At 41.3% G+C, this 12,351-nt stretch overlaps 1 protein-coding gene across 1 annotated transcript; it reads left to right on the top strand.

Annotated features, from left to right (window-relative positions):
- The first annotated feature begins 280 nt into the window (after window positions 1-280).
- Window positions 281-7,501, top strand: edn3b (endothelin 3b). The gene is made up of 4 exons (XM_041946612.1): window positions 281-581; window positions 754-958; window positions 6,471-6,629; window positions 7,023-7,501. The coding sequence occupies exons 1-4, from the start codon at window positions 512-514 to the stop codon at window positions 7,075-7,077; spliced, it is 489 nt and encodes a 162-aa protein (XP_041802546.1). The 5' UTR covers window positions 281-511; the 3' UTR covers window positions 7,078-7,501.
- Window positions 7,502-12,351: the final 4,850 nt, after the last annotated feature.

Below are 12,351 nucleotides of genomic sequence, written 5' to 3'. Positions count from 1 at the left end.
TCTCTTACTATCTTTAAACTAGACAAGTGTCATATTTTACATGTCATGCATCCACAGGGGCTCAAGAGGAGCAAGAGGAGCGTCAGTGAACACGCGCTGAGTTGCTGCATTGGGCAGAGGGGGTGTTAAAACAGGCGTGGGCGTATGCCCGAGCCTTGCCAAAACCCTTTTTCTGGGATTTGGGCTTTCAGAAGGCGAAGTGACTCTGAGGAGCATCGTTGCGCTCTGCGCCCCAAACATCAGCCGGAGAGCAATTAATATTAGCCCAGGAAAACCACAGTTTCCTCCCACTGCAGTGCCCTTTTCCAGGCGGGATATATGCCATGAAGCTGTATGAAAGAAACTGCGCGACAAGCATCCTCTGAGTCGTAATCTGACGTCTGGACCATATGAGATGAGCTGCACGTGGACATCTACTCTGAAGTTAATGGATTGTCACTCGATGCTGGTGGGAGATTAATTTGACAACTGCATCCTCGTCAGGCTATGGTTCATTTTGGGAATATCTGACATGGCAAGGATACTGTCCGTCCTCGCGAAAACGATGCTTTTCAAAATAGTGGCACTGATCCTCTTACAAGGTACGTTTGGTGTCGGAAGGCTGCAACAAAAAATGTATTTCACATCTGGTCGTTTATTTTTCTAGGCAATATACTCATCTGTTTTGTTTTTTATGTTTTCTTTGTTTGTTTTTTGTCTGTTTTTTACTGATCTTACTTCTTATTTCTAACACTTTTTCTTGCACAATACAAGGTGTCTTCGATGCCTTGGTCATTTCCGAGGTCAACCCAGGAGGTCTCCCAAACTCCAGATGGGTGTCGGGGGGATCCGCGGGTTTACAGCAGCCTGAGGCAACACAGGCAAAGTCCAGACCCAAGCGCTGCACTTGTTATTCCTACAAGGATAAAGAGTGCGTCTACTACTGCCACTTGGATATCATCTGGATCAACACTCCCGAGTAAGACACGCTTTGTTAAACACTATAAATTATCTTGATGTCCCCAGTAATCCACCCGGACGCGCTACTACTTCTGTTTCATAATATCTCGTCCTCAGCGGGGGACAAAGTGTGTAATTAACATTCTTGGAAACCCAGATTGGCGTGTGGCTGGTTTGTGCAACTCGAGTGGGATTCAAATACAATGTAGCAAGTCACACCAGGTAACTGCTTCCCCGGAGCGCCAGACGCAATCAGATCAAGTGACGGCAAGCCCAGCACTATTTAACGCACCCTGCAAGACCAATCTTAGTCTCTCCTGTATTGTCTGCTTTTTTCACCTTCTCATCCCCTCTGTGGCCCAACACATGAGCCTGAATCTGCAGGATTACTGTTCCCATATCAACTAAGTACTATTTTGGTAATGGTTAATGTCCATGTCACTGTATTTCAATTTCAGGTTAAAAATGCTTGTTATTCTAAAAGCAAGAAGAGAAAACTGATAGTTTGACTGAATTCTTTACTGCCCTATTGTGTAAAATGAAATCTAAAAGCAGCAATTATATGAGAGTGGCAGCGTGATGGCTTGATTAGACTGCATATATTAATCAGCAATAATGTCCCATGTTGAGCAAAAGCACTAGAATCACCAAAAGTCCAGGTTACAATACCGATTGAATGCATGCTCTGTTCAGAAAACTCAAATCCACGCATTCTCAACTCTGGGGCGAATATGAAATGGCAAAAATGGGTTTAAGGGGGCACGCCAGTGGCTCACCTGGCAAAGGGTTAGCTGTGTCCAGGCTCAATTCCAGCCCCCTGCTGCATGCCTTTGCCTCCCCCCACATCCTCACCATCCTCCGGTTGCACCATCAAAAAGAAAGAAAAAAAATTATGGGCTTGATCTTTGAAGATAATAGATGTAGCTACTGCTCCCCCTCTCGTGAGGGAACAAAGTACCCGAAGAGCTGAAATACTATTTATCTGCAGTGTGGATGCTGTGAGGCTGAATGGACAGAGATCACAGAGAAATGTGCCATGCCAAGCTAACTGTCCACAGGAATAGGCCCAGTTCTACATTTTTTTCTTGGTGGATTTGACTAAATTAAAATGCTCCAGCTGTCACACACAAGCTGGATTTGTTCAAAGGGAGTTTTCTGTTCACCAAAATTGAACTGCGGTAGTTACTGCGGGTGTTTTTTTTGTTTTTTTTTTGTAGCCCAGTCAAACAAAACCAAATGAATTCATTAAAAGATACTTGAACTTACTCAGAATTTAGATTGATTTTGACTTTTCCTTCAACTAGAGGCAGAATTGGCCTGTAGCATCTTGTGCTGTCGTGTATGGACAAACACTGAGGAAGGCAACACAGTCAAGGTGTTATTACTGATAATGGTGGTAGTAATTCAGTGGATTTGTCTTGGGATCACCAACACAGTCATTTTCCCGTCACCAAAGGCCGGGGGCCTGTCGTGGCCAGAGGTGCACGACCTGCACCTCAGGAGCTGGCTCTGCAGGTGACAACGAGCCAGAAAAAGTGAACATTACCACCTGGCGTAATTACAGTAAGTGGGAGTTTTTCACAGTTTGTGCTTACACAAAATGTGTTCAACATGTGGCCTAGCACACCGCAGATTAGTAGCAATACCTCAAAATATATTTTCCGGCACTTTCTTGCTGTCTTGTCTTTGTTTTGCCACCTCTTAACCGCATATTAAAAATCCTTGGCAAGACAGTAGGAAAGCATTCTTTCTTCCTCTGTCTTCCTGTGCCAAGACTGCTGTGGGCTGTTTCAGGTAAACAGCAAACTTTATTACTGCTTAGCAAGTTGGGACAAATTGACATAGTTTAGAGACTAAGTGAGATATTGACATATACTGCAACATTAATATAAAAGCAGTGAGTGTGTGTGCTGGAAGATATGCTGTGGCTCTTTTGAGAGCAAGTTTCCTAAAATCTCTGTATGGAAGTAAACAAGCGGGTGTCACCTCTCTCCCATAGCTAGTCTTATTGTGAGGTTATTGGCTCACAGGGCTGTGGTTATACTGCAGCTTCCAAGTGTCAGTGTGTGTATGTATGACTTCAACCCTAAAATACAATGAAAGTGTTTCCATGCAGCTTAACCCCAATTTTTAATGGCAGGTTTCCTCAAGTCCCCTGTTCTGCTGTCCGATAATAGTGCCCAGCTGATGATGACAGCATTTCCACATCCTTCTGTGACACATTAAGACAGACCTTTACCCACAGCAATCCCTTCAGACTGAACAGGCGTAGATTTAAAGGCCTTTTGCCCTGAGGAAATGCAGGTTCGCACTCGTCAATAGACGAATCAGGCGAACACAGTGGAAGTGGAGGGCAGGACGTCAGCATTGCTACTCAGTGAGGCTCAGGCAGCATGTGGTCAAACATGGTGGAAATCAATTTAGCAAATATAATGTTATATATAATATAATTGCTTGAAATGTCATACAAAAACAGTCTCAATGTATCAGGGTGGTCTTTTTGCCCTGTCTGTCAGACTTTCCTCTCAGCTGTGTACAAACCCCAATGGGACATTCAAACTGGTTGTAGAACAGCTTCTCCTTCCTCTTTGCCCTTTCAGACTTTATAGTTCCTAAAGCCACAAACACGTTAATATTTTTTCCCCACAAAATCCATCACAGGTGGTCTAAAACAATTGAGTGGAAAGAGGGAGCTAATAGAGAAAGGAAAACTGATGCCAACCTGAACCGCGAAGCAGAAACAGTGGTATCCAGATGGGTGGATGGGGGCTAGAACTGTAAAGTTTGCAGGGATGGATTCCCTGATGCTGTTAATTTGATCTATGGAAGTTGTATTTCAAGTTTATTATTCACTTTCATAAATCTTCTTTTCCCTCTTTGTTTTTCCATTACCAATTCCTAAAATATTTGATCTATATCACAATGTAAGATTCTTGATCTACCCCTCCTGCTCCACATGCACCCAACACCTTGCTGTATGCAGCCTGTGGAATTGCAAGTCAGCTACCTGCAAGACTGAGTTAATCTCTGGCCAGGTGTCCTTGTGGTCCCTGGGCTACCTTTACTTGGATGACGCTCCCACCCCTGCAGCCCTCTCCTCAGCCTACTGTTGCACTCACACACCCTGTCCTACCAGCAGAGGGCATGAGGAGGGTGAGGGGTTGTTGGGGGATTGCACTGGTGTGCTAGTCTCTACTAGTCTCTCTACATTCCTTCCCTCATATTTCCAGTTAAATTAAACAGTGTTGTGCTCTACCGGCCACCAGTTTCTTGGAGGAGATAGACGTCCTCCTATCAAACATTATTTGATGCTAACAATTACAGACCTACCTCTCTTCTACCTTTTCTTTCAACAACCCTCGGGTGTGTTGTCTTTCCCCAAGTCTTTGCATATCTCCACCAGTAGCACCTTCTCAACCCTCGCTAGTCTGGTCTAGTCTCAACCCTTGTAGCCTTACTACTTGGGTCCCTCAGGGTTCTTTTCTTGCTCCCATCCTCTTTTCTCTTTAGACCAAATCACCGGGCTCTGTTATGCACCCACATGGCTTTTCCTACCACAGCTATGTCAAGGACACACAACTAATTCTGTCTTTTCCACGCACTGAAACCCAGGTGGCAACACAAATCTTTGCATGTCTGGCTGACATGTCTGAGTCGATGACCTGATGCTCAACATGGACAAGGTTGAGCAGCTCTTCCTTCAAGGCAGGTATCCCCCATCCAAGAGCTCTTCAACATTGAGAACACTGTGGACTCTTCGACTCGAGGAACCTGGGTGTGACACTGGATGACCAACTGGATTTTGTTGGCAAAATCACTGCGACAACCCACTCCTGCAGATTCATGCTCCGCAACATCAAGAGGATACACTTGTTCCTCACCCAGAAGGTGATGTAGGATTTGGTCCAGGCTCCAGTCATCTCACGTCTAGGCTGTAGCGCTCCTCTGGCTGGTCTGCCAACATGTGCCTTCCAACTTCTGCAGGTCATCCAGAAAGCAGAGGCCTGGCTAGCCTTCAACCTACCCTATTTCTCTCCCACTGCACTGCTCCTCCGTGCCCCGCGCTACCGATGCTGCTCGAATGTGATTCAAGCAACTATTACTTTTCTACTGTACTGGAAATGACTCAGGCTCGTCCCACATCGGGACACGGTCAAACCATACACCCCAGTCAGCTCACTATGCTCTGCTACTGCCAAATGGCTTGCTACTCCCTCAGTATGAAGGGGGCCCACCTACCGCTCAGAAAAATCCCAACTGTTTGCAAAGTCCCCACTGGGATCAGGACAGCAGAAACCCTGTACATCCTCTGTCACAGACTGAAAACTCACTTGTTCAGACTGCATCTTGGCCCATGCCAAGAGAAAGGGAAAAAAAACATTCTACATCTCTTGTAACTCTTGAAGCAGTTTGCTTATTTGGTTAATTTTTATGAATTCTAATCATTCTTGCAATTACTGGGTTGCATGGCAACTGGGTTGCACTTATTTGAAGTCGCTGTATTGTCTTGTCAGCGAAAAATATGTAATCTAAATGTAATGTAATGAAAAATATGCAGCAGTTTCTTGACAATTGTAAACACCCAAACACAGGTCACTTAAATGTCACTGAATGTGCAACATTTCAGAAAGCTTAATGTAAGCTAATGTTAACATGGAGTACACATCACTTTGCATTCATGTGCTATAACATTACTTATTTCAGATGATTATGAGAATGTAATATAGTCAGATCTCTCACTCCATGATATGAAAAAGCAGCGGTACATTGAGTCAAATAAAAAATCTGAGGAACCTGTATTAACTTGAGTCTTTTTTTTCGTGCCACTTTCTACTTTTATTCCACTAAATTTCACTACATTTTGTATGCAAAACACATGAAAACATAAAAGCTGAGCTGAAACGATTGTTAATTAATCGAGAAACAGAAAATTAATTGCCAAGCATTTTGAAAGTCATTTAAGTCATTTTCATGTAAAGAGATTTCATGGTTCCAGCTTCTCAAATTTCCCACTTTTCCTTTCATCATTTTTATAATGTTAATTCATTTTTGATCATTTTGAGGTTTGTACTGTTGGTTGGACAAAGCAAACATTGTGAAGATGTCACTCTTGGGCTTGGTGTAATTTTGAGGGAATTTCTCACAATTTTTCTTAATTTTTTACAAACCATACAATCAATCAACTAATTTAGAAAATAACTGATAGATTAATCCATAATGAAAATAGTCATTTGTTAGTCAGTTAGTCCTATACAAAATAAATCAAAATACTCCACCTAAACCAATTGCAACAGTAAAATAATTAGTAATTTTACTTTAGTGAAGGATCTGAATACTTCCGTCACCACTGTGAAAAAGGAGTATATGTGATGGGTGGTTGAGGCCTGCTAGACCATATGTCCAAGCACTTTCTGGACAATATCTAGTATTTCTTGTCGGGGTTGTATCCACTGTGTCCCCAAGAATGTGAATTAACTCACATTTCACTTGTAGTGGTGCTGAAAACAATGTCCTCTGTTTGAACTCCTCAGACGCACCGTGCCATATGGAATGTCGAGCTACAGAGGACCTCAGCGACTCAGACGTGCTGTTGATGGACGAGCAGCTAATCATGAGGAGGCAAAGACACAGCGCTGCGTCTGTGCTTTGCTCGACACAGACCCCGGGTGCCACAATTTTTGTCTGTCAAGGTCAGTCTGATTTTTTCTGTAAAAGTGGCTTTCACTCAACCCTTCTCACAGTGTATACAATACATTGGCACATCAAGCTAACTGTAAGTGAAATGAATGAACTGAGTGTCTTGGCTGGAGCTGAAAAAAGGCATCTAATAATATTGAATGCTCTGGTGTCAATTAGTAGAACACATTTTCTGTGTGTTGAATATTGTGTGAATATAGAATAATATTGTTGTCAATATTTGAGTAAATACTAGAGCTGTAGCGTCCAATGTCATGGAAAAACATTATTTTGAGATTAAAATTTAGTAATCTGGTTTCACTGGATAACAAAATTCATTTCAAGAGACAAAATACCCATGAGGTGCTCCTTTTCTATAATGTTTCCTTTGTGATTCCTCTTCAAAGCCTGCAGCAGACAGCCCCAGTCAGGAGTCTCCACAGATTCCCTGGTCCTGGATGACAGTTTCACGCCTCTCCATCTACTTCTCCTCTCTGCGGGCAAAAGGACCCTTCCCGCCTGTTTGGCCCCTTCACTCTCCATTTGGCGCTCTTGCCTCCACAGGTACACTCACATTCAAGAAAAGATCTTTGGAGTTTGACACTGCCGACATTCCTCAGCATCACAACGCTTGGAGCAAGTTCCATCAGGCCGAGTGGTTTAGAGAACTCTTCAGCAAATTCGATACAGATTCCTGGAGGCTATCCCCTTTTTGTTCCCGCTTGACAGCAGCGTGAGGATTATTTTCACCATAATATAATTGCCAGTGACCTTGCTTCTGACTTACCAAGCATAGTCAGACAATCCTCTTATCCTGTATTTTACACCTACTAATAGAGTGTTGTGGATGTTTGTGAAGATTCTCAGTCATCATGGTTATCCGAGGAGGACTGAATATAGGATTGCCCTTGATTCAACTGTCCTTTGATAGATGAGCAATGAGATCAGTTTGTATCAATCTTTCAGGGACAACAAAGACAAAGTCAACAAAAATGTTATTACTATTAACTAATATCTAATAAAAAAGTAATTAAAGAGTTTTTCCCACTATCAACAAAACCCTTGAAAAGAACAAAACCAACAATGAATTTTGTTCTACTTACAAGTTTTGTCTGTGTTGTCTGATATGTCTTATTCCTCTGTGCCATAGACTGCCATTGTTGTCCAAAAACTATTAAAAACACTGTAAAGAGCCACACTGGTGCACTGGGTAACACGTTCCCTCATCACAATGAACATGGGCACTGTAGTTTTTTTTAAACTACATACGCATATTAATCCGCAGGTGAAAAATAGTCCCTTACGAATGCAATATTTACACCTGTTTGAATATTGTTTGCCAAAAACTGCAGTGTCCGGTTGATTCAGGACAACACTCAGCTTTTATAAAAGATGAATCTATATATTTGTGACCTTTTTTTTTTTTTTTTACTGATTTACATCTTCATCAGAAGTAAATGGGCATGTGACTGGAGACAGACAGCGCAGACAAGATGGAAAGTACTGAGACAGTTTACACCTTGCAATGGGATTTACTCTCAATAAGAAAAATACAGAATAACGCCAGCTTCAGCACAGCACTACAGCCACATCTTAGCAAACAACTCCTCAGTCAATATGCACTTGTGTTCCTTTTACTCAGAGAAACTTTGAGGTTAAGAAAAAAAGATTGAAAACACCCAGAGTCTAAAGAGACTGTGGATCAAGTGTGTCAAACTCCATGAAGCTAATGCAACTAAAAATGATGGACATGCAGTGCTCCACTATAGTTGAGAGACTGTGCTCCTTGCTTCTGGGGCCACGTGAGCTCTTCCACTGACCTGAATCCTTCCGGTGTCTCTCTCCTGTGTCTTCACTGGTCTGTATCCCAGTCCAGTTTGTCAAATAGTTCTTTTGGCTGCTGCTGAGCGGACAATATCTACTTATTTATCCTTTTAAAATGTTTGCGCCCTATTCAATTTTCCGCCGACAGAAGGAACAGTTCTTCTTTCACAACAACAGTACAGTTAACGTGTCTTATAACGTTTTGTTGACTGTCTTTTTCGGTCAGGCAGCAGTTTGTCTCACCAGCCCAAACCATTTATCAAATGATGTGGTCTACTCTCGAAAAACAAAAAAGGGCAATGAAAACTGTAAGTGGACCAGTATTTGTTAGTGCCTGTTGGTTCCATGTGGTTGTAGAAGAGAGCTTCCATGAAAATTGAGGTTAATGTGAGGAGACATTTAAAGACAACACACTCTAAGTCTGGCACAACATTTCCAGTGTGCCTTCAAGCTTATAATTGGATTACAGGTTTCTTTTCTATATTTGTAACAATATGCCCAATTTCACGCCAAGAATGCATCACCACTCGTGAGGTGAAAGCATTAAATGCTGCTAAGCGGTTTAATAAAAGCACCGCAAAGAGAATTCGAGCTGGATATTGTTGCCTTTTTGTGCGCGCCGCAGGTTGAAGCAAAAAGTGGGCATCCAACACGTATTTCCACTCGCCATTATGCGGCTCCAACTTTATTTAAATCACTCACTCTGGTCTAAGTAAGTAAACATGTCTCTGTGACAGTTTGCTCTGCTAGTCAGTAGATGGGGATCAACATTACAAATGTTGCAGTGACTTTAATGTGTAGCGAGTCACACTGTACACAACATGTGCACGGGTGGAAATATGACATTTCTCTTTGATTCATGTATTAATATGTTGATCAGCTTCTTGTAGCAGGTATCAATCATTTGAGTTGGATGATTGCTTATTTGAAAAAGGTGTTTTCATCTCCCATTAAGTTTATTAACTTTATATTTTGAAGTGTGAAACCTTTTTTTGTGCAAAACTGAGAAAGTTTTTCAAATGTTGCCTTTTCCATCAACCTCTTCTATTGCGAAACTTTAAAATGTGCAGAAAAATACGTTGATGGAAACATGTCTAGAGAGAGAGAGAGGAGAGAGAAAGAGAAAACTGAAAAGAGTGTTAACATTTTATACAGCATGTTGAACAAGAATTAAAGTGTACAAGAATAGTTTATATTTTATAGAAGAAAGATTGCAGAGTTTCTCATTCAGTGAATAACTACAGTATTTATAGTGTTCTTAAATCATCCAGTGGTGAAGCTCTTCTACAGTATGATGATGATCATAACCTGATCTGACATGGAAACCAGACAGACACATGTTGGTAATTCGCAAAATGTCACGGCCACGCCGCTTCTCAGGGGATGGAAAAACCAAAGATCCAGAGATGTCAGTGCAATTTGACATGTGTTTGGATTACAATTTTGACAAGTTGTATGTTTTTATTTCATATTAAACAAACGGTTGCATTATAGACCTGTAGAATAGTGATTTTGTGATCGCCTGATCCAGAGCCTCTGCGACAGCTTGATAAATTAAGGCTGATCAATCTGCCATCTAAGCCCCTTCAGTTTTAAAAGAAATGTATGGTCGCAAATAACGTGTACCATATCTGCCTCAGCAAATGCATCCCCGTTATTTGAAGGTGGAGCAAAGCTATGGTTTTGCTACCCCACTAAAATTGGAATACAGGACACGCAGTCAGGTGATGAGGTATTTTTAGACTGTCTATATGAATGTTTTCCTTCATGCTTTGGCTGTCAATCACAGTCTGTTAGTCCACACAGGAGTCTGTTCACAAAGGTGGGAAACATGCCCTTTAGCGTAGCTTGACTGCGATCAGGTCGGCTAGCGTATGACAAATGAGCCTGTTTGGCACACCGAATGCAGCCAAACTTTAAATTAGTTAAATTTAGGATTGTGCCATCACCAAAATGTCGAACCAATTTGCGAGTCAGCCCCTCCACCTAACAGTAGCTCGCTGATGGGACACGTGGCATGCATTAATATATTATGAATTTGTTTGAAATTACTTTTTATTTTTTAGTTATTTATGTTTCCAAGTGCCTGTGATGTCTCTCTTACAACAGAAAGTTGCTTTCTCACTTTGTGCATTATGTATAGGATGTACAACATGTATGAATGACTATGTATGATTTATAAACCTCATATTTCTATACCTTAATACAACAACACATATAGCAGCATAATATAAAGGGAAAAGATATGGAATTGGAGGATAGAACTTTTCAATGCTATGAAAACATCTTGTCAGAAAAGCTGTAAAACTTAAATAGCTCAGAATCAACCACTAGTGTTTATATTTTGTTAATATGGACTTTTTTTTAATAGGGACAGTTGCCAGTTAATATGTCATAGTGGTTTCACTGTCAGTCTGCATCATGATGGATTCTAGTGTAAAGAGAAACTCATTTAACTCCTCTAACTTGTCATCTAATACCTAATATTAGAACCTCTTTATCAGTGGCTAATTTCATTTAGGTGTACTTTTTATTAAAACGGTTGTGACTACATTTACTTTGCTGGAAACGTTAACCCGGCCACACTGTCTACTTGTGAATACAGGTCATTTCAGTCGTATACATGAGCTCTGCTCCATAGAATGGAAGAAATGGCACTGCACCTTTAACCAGACATTTACATTTACAAACATTAGCCACAAATGTGATTACATTTTACAACTATAAAATAAAACCTGCTTTTTACTGGTGTCACTGTGCTCTTTACATAGATGACATGAAAATATTTGTTCCCTCCTTTTGTGTGGAGCGTATTTGCCAGTCCTCTGTGGTAAAATAGACCACAGCAACAAACCAGGCGGGTTTTTTCCTGGTAGTTCAACATGTGGAGGCACACAAATGGTCCTGGTGTTTTATTGTGTATCAGGTGTGTAGGAGGGCAGCTACAGGGCCTTCACCATCATTTTGCCTTGATTGCTAACTCATGGCCATCTGAGCAAGTGTGCTTTGTTGAATTTAAAGGTGTCAATACCCAAGACAACCCCATGGTCCCCTACTGAGCTTTGAACTATATCCAGTCATAAACTTGCTGTCAGTTCTCAAGGCTACCTCTGAAGTTATTCTCTCGTTAATATCTAAAAGTGGGGCAAACCGTTTTACAGCATCTAATAAATTCAGAATGTCATACCATAAATTCTATGATGTATATTCTTCTGTGGATAATAACTTAGCATGCTACAGGTGAGGAATACAAAAAGCCATCAATGGGCATAACTCAGTAAACAGTACACAACAGATATTTATAGAAACTAAGAGCGGCCGTGGTTGCGATGATTTTCCCATTGTTGCAAGGTCACAATTTAAGTATCTCTTTATCTGGAGATAAAAGATAAAGATGGAGATAAAGCCGTTGTTTTGCGATAACAGCGTCATTTTCCTGTAATCTGGTAAAAACAAAATATCACTTTCTTCTCATAATGGGTTTATTTTCTTCTTAATTGGAGATAATGTCTTTTTGTTTTCTCAAGATGAGGAAAAAATCATCCTGTTATTACAAAGAAACGACTTTGTTACCTCGACACTGCGGGATAATTTCACTTGAGGTAACAGGATTTATACAAAAAATAGGAACCGTAACTAATATGTTTTTGTCTTTGTCACTGATTAATTATGCACTGTATTTTTTGCTGTAAACCAGAATATATTTCACATTACAGAGCCAGCACCTTTCCCCTCATGAGGCAGAACATGAGACCAACAGAACCCCTTGAAACTCTAATACCACCCATGATCCTGGAATGTCGTGCTTAGTCTGCCCTTAATAAGCCTACCCCGGAGCCTCAGTGTAAACCTCCTGCACTGAGCACCGATAATATCGCTCAGAGGGAAAGCTCTCATTCCCACAGTACACCC

This window comes from Chelmon rostratus, chromosome 10 (genome assembly GCF_017976325.1).
Source record: "Chelmon rostratus isolate fCheRos1 chromosome 10, fCheRos1.pri, whole genome shotgun sequence".
NCBI classification, from domain to species: Eukaryota; Metazoa; Chordata; class Actinopteri; order Chaetodontiformes; family Chaetodontidae; genus Chelmon; species Chelmon rostratus.
Note: the sequence above shows the minus strand (reverse complement) of the source record. Positions and strands in the feature narration are given on the sequence as shown.

Coding starts and splice junctions, on each gene's coding strand:
- edn3b (XM_041946612.1), top strand. CDS start 512: ATGGCAAGGATACTGTCCGTCCTCGCGAAAACGATGCTTTTCAAAATA. Junction 959..6,470: donor ATCTGGATCAACACTCCCGA/GTAAGACACGCT, acceptor TGAACTCCTCAG/ACGCACCGTGCCATATGGAA. Junction 6,630..7,022: donor CACAATTTTTGTCTGTCAAG/GTCAGTCTGATT, acceptor TCCTCTTCAAAG/CCTGCAGCAGACAGCCCCAG.